The 18,313-nt window shown below is 38.0% G+C and overlaps 1 protein-coding gene across 2 annotated transcripts in view; it reads right to left on the reverse strand.

The window, feature by feature from the left end:
* Positions 1-18,313, reverse strand: part of furina (furin (paired basic amino acid cleaving enzyme) a) — a 221,868-nt gene that overhangs the window by 102,069 nt on the left and 101,486 nt on the right. For both annotated transcript variants that reach the window (XM_062027377.1, XM_062027385.1), the window contains exon 4: positions 1,797-1,892. In XM_062027377.1, coding sequence (XP_061883361.1) covers positions 1,797-1,892 — 96 coding nt within the window. The remainder of the gene's footprint in view (positions 1-1,796; positions 1,893-18,313) is intronic.

Genomic DNA, 18,313 nt, shown 5'->3' on the forward strand with positions numbered 1-18,313 from the left:
GTTTTCTAATCATCAATTAGCCTTCTGAGCCAATGAGCAAACACATTGTACCATTAGAACACTGGAGTGATAGTTTCTGGAAATGGGCCTCTATACACCTATGTAGATATTGCACCAAAAACCAGACATTTGCAGCTAGAATAGTCATTTACCACATTAGCAATGTATAGAGTGTATTTCTTTAAAGTTAAGACTAGTTTAAAGTTATCTTCATTGAAAAGTACAGTGCTTTTCCTTCAAAAATAAGGACATTTCAATGTGACCCCAAACTTTTGAACGGTAGTGTACATACATACATATACATGTATGTATACATATGCGCACGCACGCACACACGAAGATGAGGTAGATGACCTTGATGTGGTCATTTGAAAAGTAGCTTTCCTGCTGAAAAAGTGTTAGAATCCCTGATCTCCAGGTTGCTACATCAAGAGCATGGCCATGGCCAAACCTTCCAAGTTACTTTGGCTGTGCCCCTGGGCCCCATGAGTAATATCAAACCAAACTTGAGATTAAAGTTTAGCAAAATATATATATTATTGTACTCATTGTGCGAATGTATAGTAATAGTTGGTCTCGATCTAGTCAATACAATACAGAACTCATGTTCACGTACACACAACCTCAGCTTTGTCTCGAACATTACTGCATTAACGTGTCAAGTGGCATTATTAAAGGACCAATAGCAAAACACTATTACAGGACAGACACTGCGATTTTTTTTCCCTCACACTCATGTTACAGCTGCTGCTTCTCGCCACAGACTTGAAACTGGTGATAAAGACAAGTAGAAGCATTACATTGGAAGTTAAAGAGTGAAGTCAATGTGTCATTTTGCTGGTTTACCTTTTCTATTCAGCCATTCTTTTTCAGCTAAGTAAACAACAGGGCAGGATTAACCACCCCTCATATGAATGACAAAATAAAACCGACAGCAGTGGAAGGCATTGAGGTCTTTTGTAGCCATGTTGAAAAATGCATGTTTACATTCTGATCAAAGCACAGCTGGTCCCAGCGGTGAAAAGGCTTTGAGGTGTTGCTCCAGTTTTCTATTGTCACTTGCCTCTTACAGACGCTTAGCAACCCTATACCGTCATATTTAGAAATAGAAATGCAAATTGCTTTTACATCTTTAATGATCAGTATGTGTATTTTGTTGTATCACACCTTATTGTGTCTTTTGAGTTTTTAAGTATAATTCTATTAAATGTTGTCAAAATATGGCAGTTTGCTCTCCTGAGACAACCAGAATGTTGTATTCATTTCATGTGTTAGCTTATAAAATGCACTACATAACAGAGTGCACCTTTTGAACAACAACTAAGTAGTTGTGTTGCATGACAACACATCTCCCTCAGCCTGAAGTATAACCTCATAGAGTGATGTTAAATAGTAAGTCTCAGGAGGAAGGTACTGATGCGGTTTAGCATCCTGACATTACAGTGAACTTCAAGTGGACTGTGAAAATCCATTATATGAACTTCAAGATTGAAATTTAAATGGTTAGATAATCCACTTGGAAAAAAAGCAAAGAACATAGATTAGAACGAAAAGTTATTTGTGTTCAAAAGCAAAACTGCATCCCTTTGGGGCAAAGTCATTCATATGTGTGTTTGCGCCGCTAAGACGAACACTTTCCTTAGAGCAGACATAATAGATTCACTGAAGATTGTCTTTACACTTAGGGGAAACATTTTGTCCCCAAATTTAATTATTGCTATTGACTTTAAGTTCACGTTCACACTTAATACACACTCTTGCGATTGTATTTGATGATAAGCAAAGATGTAACTCACCAAGTACCACTGGTCTTTGAATTGCGGATCGAAAGGTTCTAGAAAGATATCCCTTTTTTTCCTCTCTTTGACCACCTGCTGCTCTGCCCAGACCACCTAAACATAGGAAATATAGAAATGAGTATACAAAAACGACAGTAAGACAGATGACAGTAAAGATTATTAAAAAGAAAACATGGGCATAAATTACTTATATAAATACACACACACACACACACATACACATACATACCTACATACATACGTACATGTAGAGCTGCAACTAACAACTAATTTGATCATCAATTAATCTGTCAATTATTACTTTGAATAATCGATTAATAATTGGATAAAAAAGACAAACTACATTTCTATCCTTTCCAGTATTTTATTAAAAAAAACAGCATACTGGCACCATGTTCTTTCAACTTGCCAAATAAAACAAGGAAAATGTTACAAAACTGTTTTTTCTTATAAAGTGCACCATTGTCATGCACAATAGAAATTATTTTTCTTGGGGGAATTTCAAACCTGGCTACTACCTATTCCAACCATTCTGCAATGTTGGATGCTGAATGTCTTTCCTCTAGTGGCATGGTCCTAAGGCAGATTGATTTCATGTTCCATTCGTCTCCAATGTAATGGCATGTATTGCCAAAGTAGGCTTCCGTGGCTACCCTTGTCCACACATCAGTAGTGATAGCAATTTTGCTCGAGGTGGCTTTTATGTCAGTCTACACTGCTTGGAATGTCTGCTCGTACTTCCTCTCCATCACTTTGGTAGAATGGGTCCTCGAGGGAAGAGTGTAACCAGGGTTGAGGACGTAAATCATTTGTCTAAAACAGTGGTTCTTAACCTTGTTGGAGGTACCGAACCCCACCAGTTTCATATTCACCAAACCCTTCATTAGTGAAAAATAAAATGCTTTTTTTTTCAAATTCAAGACAAAGTTATATGGTTTTGTACTGGTGCACAAAATTAACCGTGCGTGAGCATCACCTTGTTCAAAGAACAAAACCAACACAGAACATGAACTCACAACAAATTACACACCTGCAAATCAGATGGAAATACGAGGGAACATTGTTTGGGGGTATCCATAATACGCCGATAGGGAGAAGTATTTTTTATATATATATATATATATACATATATATATATATATATATATATATATATATATATATATATATATATATATATATATATATATATATATATATATATATATATATATATACATATATATATATATATATATATATATATATATATATATATATATATATATATATATATATATATATATATATATATATATATATATATATATATATATATATATATATATACACTACCGTTCAAAAGTTTGGGGTCACATTGAAATGTCCTTATTTTTGAAGGAAAAGCAATGTACTTTTCAATGAAGATAACTTTAAACTAGTCTTAACTTTAAAGAAATACACTCTATACATTGCTAATGTGGTAAATGACTATTCTAGCTGCAAATGTCTGGTTTTTGGTGCAATATCTACATAGGTGTATAGAGGCCCATTTCCAGCAACTATCACTCCAGTGTTTTAATGGTACAATGTGTTTGCTCATTGGCTCAGAAGGCTAATTGATGATTAGAAAACCATTGTGCAATCATGTTCACACATCTGAAAACAGTTTAGCCAATTACAGAAGCTACAAAACTGACCTTCCTTTGAGCAGATTGAGTTTCTGGAGATTCACATTTGTGGGGTCAATTAAACGCTCAAAATGGCCAGAAAAAGAGAACTTTCATCTGAAAATCGACAGTCTATTCTTGTTCTTAGAAATTAAGGCTATTCCACAAAATTGTTTGGGTGACCCTAAATTTTTGAACGGTAGTGTACATACATACATACATACATACATACATTTAGGTCGTCCTGAAAAGTTTGTAGGTAATCCTCCTTTTTCATTGTCCCATTTAAAGCACCAGTTCCATTGGCAGCAAAACAGGCCCAGGGCATAATATCACCATCACCATGCTTGACGGTAGGCCAAAACATTTTCTCCTCCAAACATTTTGCTGGGTTTTGTGGCCAAACAGCTAAAATTTTGTTTCATCTGACCACAGAACTTTCCGCGACCGCCCTTATTTGCCATAAGCCCTAAAAAATTGACCAAAATTTTCAGCAAGAACATGCCGTGACCGCCCTTGACTTTTTAATTGTTAATGGACGAGGGATATAACAGCAAACGGTATAATGATAATACATATATATATATCCATCCATCCATTTTCTTCCACTTATCCGAGGTCGGGTCACGGGGGCAGCAGCCTAAGCAGAAAAGCCCAGACTTCCCTCTCCCCAGCCACTTCGTCCAGCTCCTCCCGGGGGATCCTAAGGTGTTCCCAGGCCAGTCGGGAGACATAGTCTTCCCAACGTGTCCTGCCGGTCGGACGTGCCCTAAACACCTCCCTAGGGAGGCGTTCGGGTGGCATCCTGAGCAGATGCCCGAACCACCTCATCTGGCTCCTCTCAATGTGGAGGAGCAGCGGCTTTACTCTGAGTTCCTCCCGGATGATTCCTTCCCGTCATATATATATAAAAACACCAGCCCCAACTAAAATATGTAAATAATAATAATTAATAAATAAATAATTATGTCATGTGTGTGTCAGAGTTCAAACCATTCAATCAATATCTCAAATCTCAGTATGACCTCACACGTGGTATTAAGAGGCACACGAGGATTGTGGCTAAGGCTGAAACGATGCATCATCGGTTACGTAAATACGTCGACGCCGTTTTTGTGCGTCGACGCGTCGCATATTTACGTCACACTACCGTCATGGCGGAGCGCAAAGCAGACGATCAAAGCAGACGATCAAAGCAGACGATCAAAGCAGGCGATGCGAGCGGTGCGAGCGAGGGGGGAAAAGCATGCCAAAAGTGGTCAAAAGTGTGGGAGTATTTCAATACACGGCCTAATAATGTTGTTGTATGCACACTGTGTCGAGCGGAAATGGCCTATCATAGCAGCACAACGGCTAGGAACGAACATTTGAAAAGAAAACCATCAACTAGTCAATCGTCCGCGCGAGCATACGTTGTCATCATTACACAAAAACATGAATGTGTCATTTGTATCTGCTAGGGGTGTAACGGTACGTGTTTTGTATTGAACCGTTTCGGTACGGGGCTTTCGGTTCGGTACGGGGGTATACCGAACGAGTTTCTAAGCTAAAGCTAAAGCCTTAACAAGCTGCATTGCTCCTTCTGCCTCTGTCTCAGCACGCAGCATTGTCCCACCCACACAACCATCTGATTGGTACACACATAGCATTACCAGCCAATCAGCAGTGCGTATTCAGAGCGCATGTAGTCAGCGCTTCAGCGTGGAGTAGATAGGTGTTTAGCAGGTGAGCATCAGGCAGCGGACTCTCCCCAAATGATAATAAACACCTCCCAGTCAACTACTAGTAACATCACTATGAGCCTGTTGACCTTCTAGAAATATAAACTGCAGCTCAGCTCACTCGCAGTCCTGGCTTGAGGTGAAGGCTAATTACCTCAGTTCCAGCCACATCGACCCCTTTTGAGCGCCTATTTTCAGCTGCTGGGAATATTGTAAACATGAAAAGAAGCAGAGCATGTACACATGCTAACCTTTCTTCATTACAACTGTTAGTCACTCACTGGAATGAGTAGAATTGGTTATTGCGTACTGTGTTGGACTGGATGTTTATTTTGCACATTTTAAAAGCAATACTTAATGTTTACAGTGCTCCAGAATATTTAGATTGGCACTTTTTTGTATTGGATGTTTATCTTTATTTTTGCACATTTTAGCAAATAAGCAATACTTTCACTTTTGTTGAAATGTTTACACTGTTGTTACAGAATATTTCGTTTTGCACTTTTTTGTATTGGATGTTTATCTTTATTTTTGCACATTTTAAAGCAAAATAAGCAATACTTTTACTTTTGAAATGCTTATACTATTGCAGAATATTAAGATTTGCACTGGATGTTGACTTTTATATTTGCACATTAAAAAGCAAATAAGCTACTTTTAATTTTGTTAAATGTTAAAAGTTTTAAATGTTTACATTGTTACAGAATATTTAGTCATGTTGTTGTCAATGTTGACTGAGTGGCCATACTTCTTTTTTTTGTAAATAAAAGCCATGCCTTTTGAAAAAAGGGGCCTACATTTATTTTTTCATCTTCATTTTGAATAAAAAAATAATCGGTAAAAGGAAAAATAATCTATAGGTTAATCGAAAAAATAATCTATAGATTAACCGATCAATCGAAAAAATAATCTATAGATTAATCGATAGAAAAATAATCGTTAGCTGCAGCCTTAATTGTGGCTACCATGCTAATGAGACTCTGATTTATTCCAGAGTGGCAAGAGACTAATTACAATTTCTGGATTTGTGTAGCGTAAGAGGCATTTGGGTATTTAAAATACTGTATATGAACATTAATAAATGTGTATACATGCAAGACTTACAAATTAAGTAATTAAAAAAAACACAGTTGTCCAGGTATCAAATCTGTCAGATGAGTGATGGAAGCAGGAATTCAGGAGAAAATATGTATTTAAATTAGATTAAAGTGTACAAAAAAGGGGGGAAAAAAATAAGGTCAAATAAATAGCAACACTCTCCTTGGAAGACCACTGGAGACAGAAGATAAAATAAATAATTAATGACACATTAAACATGCTCACATCTACATGGAATTCATTAAACATACTTGGCCATAAAGCTGATTCTGATTTTCTATAGTTTATCCTGTTTATAAGTGATATATAGCCTAGCACAACTAAGGAAAGAGGTGGGGTACACCCTGGACAAGTCATACATACTCTATAGACAAACAATCATTCACACCTCAGACACAAACCTATGAATAATTTGGACTTCACTTACTTTACTTAATATCCATGTTTTTGGATGGTGAGAATAGGGATGGGTATAATTTCTGTCATGTCCGATTGCAGACTTGGCACCAGCTCAAGCACTTGGTGGGCAAACAGGTGTATTCATAGCGTACTGCCTCTACAGTAGGTAATGGTACAACTGTTCATGCCAACAAAGGAAGCATGCCTGATAAAAAGCACTCAAAAGTAAGGCTACACTTTTTCAAATTTGCTAGCTCGATGCTAATTCAAATTAGATATGCCATATACCTGATACTTATTAGCATTAGCGATGTTACATAGCTATTTCAACACCACCTAATTTGGTATTTAAAACTACAACTAAGGTGCACATTAAAACTAAAAAGCTGGTGTGTAATGAATACAATACTTACAATATACACACTTTGCAGGATTCAACAAAAAACAAGACTGGCACATTCAACTTAATGGCAAAGACTACTTCCTGACTATGGCAACACACAAAGGACAAACTGAAATGTAAACAAACTTACAAATGAAACTTGGAACTTGTGTAAGAAAACAAGATAGCACAGTTATCATTATCAGCTCAATTGTAAATGTTAAATAAAAAATTGTAGATTGTATTACTGAACAAATACACATTTATTACCACATGAACACACACAAAAGTACCAAAAATGTATTGGTACCATATCAGTTCAAATGTGAAATGTTCCCATGGTGGGAGGAACATCACACTGTACTGTGAGATAATTTAAGACGATGTGGAGGCGGACTAGTGGATGGTTAAGCGAGTAATTTCTCTCTGTCAGTCTTTATTGGCTTTCTGTTTAAGGAAAACAGCCCTATCGACTTAGAAGCTTCTTTGCAGGCAGAGTGACACACTCAATCAAGTGTAGCAACCACATTTACCTTTATTCAAATACCAATGCGTTTTGTAAATTGGACAGAAAGAAGCTACTTTATCCTAATTCAAATGTCATCCAGTGTAATTTCCCCTCGTAACAGCTACTATTTCTAAATTTACAAACCCTGTTTCCATATGAGTTGGGAAATTGTGTTAGACGTAAATATAAACGGAATACAATGATTTGCAAATCCTTTTCAGCCCATATTCAATTGAATGCACTACAAAGATAAGATATTTGATGTTCAAACTCATAAACTTTATTTTTTTTTGGCAAATAATAATTAACTTAGAATGTCATGGCTGCAACACGTGCCAAAGTAGTTGGGAAAGGGCATGTTCACCACTGTGTTACATGGCCTTTCATTTTAACAACACTCAGTAAACGTTTGGGAACTGAGGAGACACATTTTAAGCTTCTCAGGTGGAATTCTTTCCCATTCTTGCTTGATGTACAGCTTAAGTTGTTCAACAGTCCGGGGGTCTCCGTTTTGGTATTTTAGGCTTCATAATGCGCCACACATTTTCAATGGGAGACAGGTCTGGACTACAGGCAGGCCAGTCTAGTACCCGCACTCTTTTACTATGAAGCCACGTTGATGTAACACATGGCTTGGCATTGTCTTGGTGAACTAAGCAGGGGCGTCCATGGTAACGTTGCTTGGATGGCAACATATGTTGCTCCAAAACCTGTATGTACCTTTCAGAAATAATGGCGCCTTCACAGATGTGTAAGTTACCCATGTCTTGGGCACTAATACACCACCATACCATCACAGATGCTGGCTTTTCAACTTTGCGCCTATAACAATCCGGATGATTCTTTTCCTCTTTGGTCCGAAGGACACAACGTCCACAGTTTCCAAAAACAATTTGAAATGTGGACTCGTCAGACCACAGAACACTTTTCCACTTTGTATCAGTCCATCTTAGCTGAGCTCAGGCCCAGCGAAGCCGACGGCGTTTCTGGGTGTTGTTGATAAACGGTTTTTGACTTGCATAGGAGAGTTTTAACTAGCACTTACAGATGTAGCGACCAACTGTAGTTACTGACAGTGGGTTTCTGAAGTGTTCCTGAGCCCATGTGGTGATATCCTTTACACACAGATGTCGCTTGTTGATGCAGTACAGCCTGAGGGATCGAAAGTCACGGGCTTAGCTGCTTACGTGCAGTGATTTCTCCAGATTCTCTGAACCATTTGATGATATTACGGACCGTAGATGGTGAAATCCCTAAATTCCTTGCAATAGCTGGTTGAGAAAGGTTTTTCTTAAACTGTTCAGCAATTTGCTCATGCATTTGTTGACAAAGTGGTGACCCTCGCCCCATCCTTGTTTGTGAATGACTGAGCATTTCATGGAATCTACTTTTATACCCAATCATGGCACCCACCTGTTCCCAATTTGCCTGTTCACCTGTGGGATGTTCCAAATAAGTGTTTGATGAGCATTCCTCAACTTTATCAGTATTTATTGCCACCTTTCCCAACGTCTTTGTCACGTGTTGCTGGCATCAAATTCTAAAGTTAATGATTATTTGCAAAAAAAAAAATGTTTATCAGTTTGAACATCAAATATGTTGTCTTTGTAGCATATTCAACTGAATATGGGTTGAAAATGATTTGCAAATCATTGTATTCCGTTTATATTAACATCTAACACAATTTCCCAACTCATATGGAAACGGGGTTTGTAGCTCAAGTTCTTGATGTTAAATTCATGAAAACAAGCTACACACAGTCTCACTATTATTACAATATGGTGTTGAACTATTTACAGATATTGGAAAAATATATATAATCCCTCCGATCCGATCAAACACCGAAACCGTCAATAGATGGAATAGAATTGCCTTTATTGTCCTTGTGCATTCAAGCAACACAATTGCTGTGGTGCTTACCACTACAGTACAAAAATGCAAACAAACAGCAGCAATTGACAACAGTAAGATAATTGAAATGTAACTTGTAATAATATAAGACTATTCAACTACATCAACAATGTATAGTGTAACATGCACTGTAGCTACAGTATCTAAAACAATTGCAAAAGTGTAAGTCAATAAGCCTACAGTTGTGTGGAGTTATGTCATGTAAGGGGAAAGTATTGCACAATTTGAGCAAAGCAAGTGTCAAAGAGCAGCAGCAGCATTGGACATATTTCCAAAATCATGACTTAGTATGTAGAGTTTTTACGGACATTAGAAGAAAATAGAGCCACAACACATTATTTAATACATTGTGGTTTTGAATTTATTTGTGCACCTTCAAGAGTGGAGAGAGTGTCTTCAGCAAGCTCCATTAATATCGATGAAAGGAGAAACAAAATGACAGCAAGAAGGCTGAAATACTAATCTTTCTGAAAAACAATAAGGATCGGATAGACTTTTATTCATCCCACAATGGGGAAATTATGTGGTTGCAGTGCAGATACAAAAAGTCCACAAAAAATAAGGTAAAAAAACATGAAAAAAGAGGGACACATTAAATGTGTAAATGTGTACGAGTATGACATATAAAACTCCTAAAATCCTTGAAAGAATACAAAGGACATAAAAAACATTAAAATAGTACAGAGCTGATGCAACCAGCTGTCACTTCAGTATATAATTTCTACATACATCTACCAAAATACAAGTTCCTTGTGTTGGAAGTGACATTTATTGTTAATTGGCAAGAGCCTTAAGAAGTCAGGTAGGATTTTTATGTTATAGCTGCTTACATGCTTGTCACACATGCACAAACAAAAAAGAGATCTTCTGAGACCGAAAGCATTTAAAAACATGCTATACCGGTTGCTATATACCAGTTGAACCGGTGAGTGAAGTCATACGATTTTCCAAACATATGCTTTTGTAACATAACATTATCCTTGTTTTGCATGCGTATGTATCAGTGCAGCGTAGCTTACATTGTTGAACCAGAAAGAGGTCGGGGTTGCAGCTTTTTTGAATGCGAGCACCCTCTGTACCAGGGATATTCAACTATATTGTTTTGGGGGCCACATTTCCAGAAAGTTAAGGACCAAGGGCCCAGATTTCTCCCTTCACTATTAATCTTATTTTGTATATTTCAGAGAACCAGTGTCCTCTACAGTAGATTTTTGATTTTGTCAGACTTAAAGGAGCGCTCTACTGTTTTTAAGGACCTTCCACAAAAAAGTTAGTCAAAGAATCTGCTGCAGAACACAAAGTTTGTTTTCATTTAACTTCTGGCCCACCAGTTGAATAGCCCACAATTATGAAAAAGAGATGACCCTAAAATGTAACCTTGATGAACACTACTAGTATAACTAAAGAAGCTGAACAAGTGACGACTGACTGCATCTAAAGTAAACAAGCTACAACAAAACTTTATAGTTATAAATCACATTTCTAATGAAAAATTGTGTAACGGACAAAAAGGAGAGGACTTAAAGGGGTGCCTTATGAAACGCCTGAGTTAGGAAAATCAAGTTTGGACCCCAGTGTTCTATGTTTGCTAGCAAAGTTAAAATGCCAATTCAAAGATCTGCCAAGCTGTTTACCCTGGTCAAAGTTCCTCTATACAACATTGCTACTTGCTTCATTGAGGATTAAACCACACTGTGAAGTATCTCACTGTACACTCATTTTTTTAAAATATTTTTCATTTGTTTTAAGACTCGGATTGACAAATTGTTTACAAAGTTTCACTTCCCTGAGATCGGTAGGTTGTGAGTTCAAACCCCGGCCGAGTCATACCAAAGACTATAAAAATGGGACCCATTACCTCCCTGCTTGGCACTCAGGATCAAGGGTTGGAATTGAGGGTTAAATCACCTAAAATTATTCCCGGGCGCGGCCACCGCTGCTGCCCACTGCTCCCCTCACCTCCCAGGGGGTGATGAAGGGTGATGGGTCAAATGCAGAGAATAATTTCACCACACCTTGTGTGTGTGTGTGACAATCATTGGTACTTTAACTTTAACTTTTAACTTTATTCAGTCCTTGAAATGTACTGCTTGGTTGGTGACCGTTCGGAAATGCAATTAAAACGTTATGTGTGTTTTAAGTTTAAATTAAAAAAAAAAACAGCAGCAGCAGTATTGCATAGTGTGTGTCATGTTGTGGGCAATTTCTTCTTTCAGGGGAGCAGAATATTTTTTTCAGTTTGAACATGGTGTTGTGTTAAGCAAAGTACATGCAACAAAGAGAAAAAAAGATTAGCAGGGTTTCCTCATAATGCATTTGATTGTGGCAATGTGCCACGGCTTCATATAAGCCGCCACACCTAACAAAATAAAGGTAATATAATGTATTGTAGCGTCCAGAAGAAAACAAAAAAAGTCTGACGCTCTTTTTTTTTTTAGTTTATATTGCCAATTTTATGGTAACAACCGACCCACTTCCAACACGTATTTCCTCCGTGCACACACGTCTGTGTCCGTGCTTCAGTTCTAGACACAACACTTCTTCATTCTCCGCCGACACGGTGTGTTCGCCGACCATGGGAAAAATGACCATCGTAACACACTAACATATACATTAACACCAGCAGGTAGTTACAGTATGAATGGCTATGTATAGTTTATTATTTGCACACTATTGAATATTGATGCACCGAAAATTGGGCCGAAAAAAGAAGTACTTTGATTACTGGAACAGTGCTCCCAAAACCAAATGTTGTGAGGACGTAAGCTATACGCACGGGGTTGTCTGAAGCAGAGGCAGCGTGTCTGCGCTGTGGTTGTACTTTAATATATCCAAGATATACCCGCAGAAAGCGATCTTCACAAATTAAGATGACAATGGTGGATCTCATTTTCTTAAAATTGCAGCGCAAAGATGTCAGGCTCACTGCAGCTCGAGTCACTTTTCGTCCCGGACATGGAGAGAGAGGAGTAAAGGGTCTCTAAACACGATTACAGTCTCCAATAACTGTAAAAATAAATGCTAGATTTGTTGCCAGTCAATGTTATTAAGAGGATTGGAGAATTCTCTAAAAAAAAAAAAAAAAAATTCTCGAGAAATTACATTGTAATAAGCAGCAACAATTTAAAAATAGAACAAAACAATATTATGTAACAAAAATTTGTATGTTAAAACTATACTTAACATATTTGTTTTAAATGTATATTCACATGTTTTTGCCTTTATAAAGAATATATGCTTATGCCTCAAAGCAAATCATGTGGTGAGGTCATATTAACCATGCCCCTAACCACACCTCCACCGCCACAGGTTATTTGGCAATTTAGGGGAAACCCTGATTAGTGTTGGTATCTGATTAATTGGTATTGGCTGACATACAATGTTGCAGTGTAGGCACATATTGGTGTCTGACATGAAAAAGTGGTATCTGTACCACACATCTTATGCAGCTGTCACTATTTTCCCCAACCACCCATTGTAGAAATGCAAGCACAATCAAGTTCAACCAATCCAAACCGTAGAAGAGCATAATGAATTGAAACGGACAACTTGGTGGTAACGTGGCTATTATAAGAAAGATGCGCAGTTTGTGTTTGTCGAGCATTCCTGTGCTTCAACATTTGCATTTAGCACTGTTTAAATATAGCACAATCTCACTGAAGCATTCCATGATCCGTATGAATCTATTATAAGCTCAATTTGAACAAAACTTAAATGTTCATAGCTTCTATCTTTTGATCCAGGGGTGCATTGCTAATGATGAGCAACAGCTTCACAAATTGAACTGGCAGCCAAGGGGCAGAAAGGAGTAGAAAGGAGTATCAGGCCTATTGTTCAAAGTAATTCATTTCTACACATGGGCATTTTGTTCATGGAATAGATTTCCACTAACAAATCTACAAATGCCTTTTCCAAGGTAGTCCTACTAGAGTTATTAGTAAGGCTGAAACGACGCGTCGACATAGTCGACGTCATCGGTTACGTAAATACGTCAACGCCGTTTTTGTGCGTCGACGCGTCGCATATATACGTCACACCACCGTCATGGCGAAGCGCAAAGCAGACGATCAAAGCAGACGATCAAAGCAGACGATGCGAGCGGTGCGAGCGAGGGGGGAAAAGCATGCCAAAAGTGGTCAAAAGTGTGGGAGTATTTCAAAAACGGCCTAATAATGTTGTTGTATGCACACTGTGTCGAGCGGAAATGGCCTATCATAGCAGCACAACGGCTATGAACGAACATTTGAAAAGAAAACCATCAACTAGTCAATCGTCCGCGCGAGCATACGTTGTCATCATTACACAAAAACATGAATGTGTCATTTGTATCTGCTAGGGGTGTAACGGTACGTGTTTTGTATTGAACCGTTTCGGTACGGGGCTTTCGGTTCGGTACGGGGGTGTACCGAACGAGTTTCTAAGCTAAAGCTAAAGCCTTAACAAGCAGCATTGCTCCTTCTGCCTCTGTCTCAGCACGCAGCATTGTCCCACCCACACAACCATCTGATTGGTACACACATAGCATTACCAGCCAATCAGCAGTGCATATTCAGAGCGCATGTAGTCAGCGCTTCAGCGTGGAGTAGATAGGTGTTTAGCAGGTGAGCATCAGGCAGCGGACTCTCCCCAAATGATAATAAACACCTCCCAGTCAACTACTAGTAACATCACTATGAGCCTGTTGACCTTCTAGAAATATAAACTGCAGCTCAGCTCACTCGCAGTCCTGGCTTGAGGTGAAGGCTAATTACCTCTCAGTTCCAGCCACATCGACCCCTTTTGAGCGCCTATTTTCAGCTACTGGGAATATTGTAAACATGAAAAGAAGCAGAGCATGTACACATGCTAACCTTTCTTCATTACAACTGTTAGTCACTCACTGGAATGAGTAGAATTGGTTATTGTGTACTGTGTTGGACTGGATGTTTATTTTGCACATTTTAAAAGCAATACTTAATGTTTACAGTGCTCCAGAATATTTAGATTGGCACGTTTTTGTATTGGATGTTTATCTTTATTTTTGCACATTTTAGCAAATAAGCAATACTTTCACTTTTGTTGAAATGTTTACACTGTTGTTACAGAATATTTCGTTTTGCACTTTTTTGTATTGGATGTTTATCTTTATTTTTGCACATTTTAAGGCAAAATAAGCAATACTTTTACTTTTGAAATGCTTATACTATTGCAGAATATTAAGATTTGCACTGGATGTTGACTTTTATATTTGCACATTAAAAAGCAAATAAGCTACTTTTAATTTTGTTAAATGTTAAAAGTTTTAAATGTTTACATTGTTACAGAATATTTAGTCATGTTGTTGTCAATTTTGACTGAGTGGCCATACTTCTTTTTTTTTGTAAATAAAAGCCATGCCTTTTGAAAAAACGGGCCTACATTTATTTTTTCATCTTCATTTTGAATAAAAAAATAATCGGTAAAAGGAAAAATAATCTATAGATTAATCGAAAAAAATCTACAAATTAACCGATTAATCGAAAAAATAATCCATAGATTAATCGATAGAAAAATAATCGTTAGCTGCAGCCTTAGTTATTAGTCCAAGGAGGGTACAATACCATACCACTTAACAAAATTAAATAGTTGGGGGAAATGTGTAAAGACCTTTCTGTAAACTGGGATTGATGTAGAACAAACAAAAACTGTTTACCTGTTTTTCCATTTTAGCCCTGAATTATCCAAAAAAGATTCAGTCAAATGCATGAAGGTGGAGAATACTGTGGAGTCAACTTTGGGTCCTCATTAGGCCACATTAGCAGGGCTCTAATAGCCAGCATATGAGATCTGGCAGAGGCCCAGGTTTTGATGTCAGTAATTACTTATACTCTTCAAAAAGGTTGGAAGCACCTCTAATTCAAACTTCATCTTCGCTACTTGGAATGCATGATTTTTCTCAACAAAGTGTTCCTAATTAAAAAAAAAAACTGTGGACCTCTGATGAGTATGTCAACTGAATTAGATATGGACCGCAAGATTAAAACTGCTTTGATCAACTAATTGCAGCAGAGTAAGGTAAAAATGTTGTTTTTTAAAATAGCAACCTTCCAAGTTTAAAAGAAAAATACCATCTTGTAAATATTTGCAGGCACTAAAGACCCCGAAAGGGACAAGCGGTAGAACATTGATGGATGGATGGACTAAAGTAGTTGTGACCCTTAGTAAACTTTATAGAGAACATGAAACAGTAATGCTTCACATTCTCTGAAGTGTTGTGGGAATTCAACAACAGGAAACGAAGACTGGGTGGTAAAGGAAATCCCAAATAGAGAGTGCCTGGTTTAGCTCTAACAAGGGCAACAGACATGTTCTCTATTCCCTGCCTGCACGACCACTGTATAGGCTCACCCTGAAAATTACTAGCATCCGCAATCTCTCTGACAATTATGAGGAAACAATCGTTTGTACCATGGTTATAAATGATCTTTGCCTTCTAGCATAACCTGTATAATCATGGTTAATCAAGGTTGTAGTGATTTTAATTCTAGCATAACCTAATGTTCATATCATTAAAACTTTGTAAAAGAAAAAGACTAAGAATAATTTAGCACATGGATGTTTCTGTAGATTTATATGTCATTGCAGAAGTATCTGTCTGACTTTCAGTCAGTCTGGGCTTTGATGTCAATTTGTCTAAATTTAGCTTTGGTATATAATCATTTTGGGCTTAAATGTGCACACCGATCAAATTCAAAAGCTTTAATCAACTCAAGCATCTGCTAGAAACAGTAGAGTCGTGGAGGCGTTCGTCATTCGACATGGCGAGCAGTAAAGAAATTCAGTGTGAGCTATGATGACGGCGGTAAGAAAGTGATAGATAAAACTGCGCCTATGTGCAAGACCTGTGCAACACGCAGCAGTATCTGGCCCTCGTTGGGCGCGCTTCATCCGAGGCGGTACGCTGGGTTGCTTGAAAAGGGAAAGAAGATCATCGGGGCTCTGCCCTCTGGGGTCAAGACGACCATTGCACGGTTTGGGGTCGTAATCTGAGTACTTGGTGTGCCCTCACACCCCACAGGGGAGCAACAGGGCCCCCTCGCTTGCAGCGCCACTGTTGGTAACACATCCAACATGTCAAGTAATCCTCGGCGACATCACCGGTGTGTCAACTGACAGCGTAAGAAGAGAAGATTCAGGTAGACAAGCTAGGAAAAAACGTTCACTTCCCACAGTTTTCCGACAGCCTCTCAGTGGTGACTCGGCCAGAGCAAAAACTCTTATCTCCATGTTTACTTTGGTTGTTTCTTATTCACACAAGGAAAATGCTAGTGCTGATAAAGTTTGATGGAATAGTATAGTTTGAAATGGAATAGAATAGTTTGATATTCATGGGATATCATGTGGTTATAAAGATAGTATATATTTTGTTTACATTAATTCAAGGGTCAGATATTTTTGTAAGAACTACTGACATAACTACTACTACTTCTAATAAATGGTAACGGTCTGGATTATAGGGAAACGTGGTATTCTGGGGTGGTAAAAAGAAGAACAGAGTACATCAAACCTGCACCATAACCACAAAATTGTGATACGACCCGAACAAAGGATATCGTCCACTGTTCTATCCCTATTTTTCACAAGTATCACACCTGTCCAAAAACTGACCTTAAAACAAGTTACTTGGCTTGTAATGGATTAACATTTTTACAGCGGTAACTTCCATTTGATGAATTTTAACGTAAGTGATTTGGTTTTTTGATTGATTGATTGAGAAGTGTATTGACATCTTAAATAATTGAATCCATGTAATGGACCACTTACAACAAAACATACTTATAGACCTGGGTAATAACGGCCCACGGGCCGAATATGACCCAGCAAGCTTTTAAATTTGGCCTGCAGGACATTTCCAAATAATATTTTTAAACCTTCGACATCAAAACTGGAAATATGATATGAAGTACCGTTTTCAAATTATAAGTCTTGAACTGTATAAAGTATTTCAATGGTTGGACCTGCACTTTTGAGTGATATCCGAGTTATTACTGCAATCATAGGCACTATGCAGCCAGACGAGGCAAAGCAGAGTGGGCCGGGTTTGTTTACAGAGCAGCCAGCGTGAGAGGCGGGTGTCAGGGAACGACACGGAAGCAGATTTCTACAATAAAAATTCTGCAGAAAAGTGATTGTATCAGATATGTGGGTGCCTCATTACGGCAAAATCAAACAGTTCTGGGGGCTCAAACTTTGACACTATGGGTCACTGTAGGCGTGTAGACCTTAAATGTGACACCATGTCATGTTAATGAGGAAGCTGCGCTTTGTTTCATGTACGACTCATTTATTCTGGCCGTCTTCACACAAAAGAGTTAACTTGGCTTACACTATTAGCAATTCTCGTGACGCAGACACCTCACGTGACCTACAACCAAGGCAAATCTCACAACAGACCACAGCTCTTTATTCACTGACATTCCCAAAGTAAATGAATGAGAGTTCCTTCAGCTGTCTGACACCTTATACATAACTTGCTATCTAATGTAGCCGTTTTTAAACAACTGAGAGGGGATAAAATACAATAAATTCACGAAGTTTAATTGACTCAACTTATTTTTAATGTACGTGTATTTTTCTTTTTAAAAGGAAGAGTAAATGCAGATGTAAATAGTGTACTATGTAAAGTTGTTTATGGGTGTGTTTACGATCTGTACCTTGTTTGCTATAGATTTTTTCTATAAATGTGGCCCCAGTGTCAAATTAATTGCCCAGGTCTTGTTAAGTAGGTTGTAACTTGTATGTTTGGGTAACATCCTCTTCTGATTTGGGTGGGGATCAGCTTAGCCAGATAGCAAATGACCAATGAAAACACCAAAAGCTAATAATTA

The sequence above is a fragment of the Entelurus aequoreus genome, linkage group LG02 (assembly GCF_033978785.1).
Source record: "Entelurus aequoreus isolate RoL-2023_Sb linkage group LG02, RoL_Eaeq_v1.1, whole genome shotgun sequence".
NCBI classification, from domain to species: Eukaryota; Metazoa; Chordata; class Actinopteri; order Syngnathiformes; family Syngnathidae; genus Entelurus; species Entelurus aequoreus.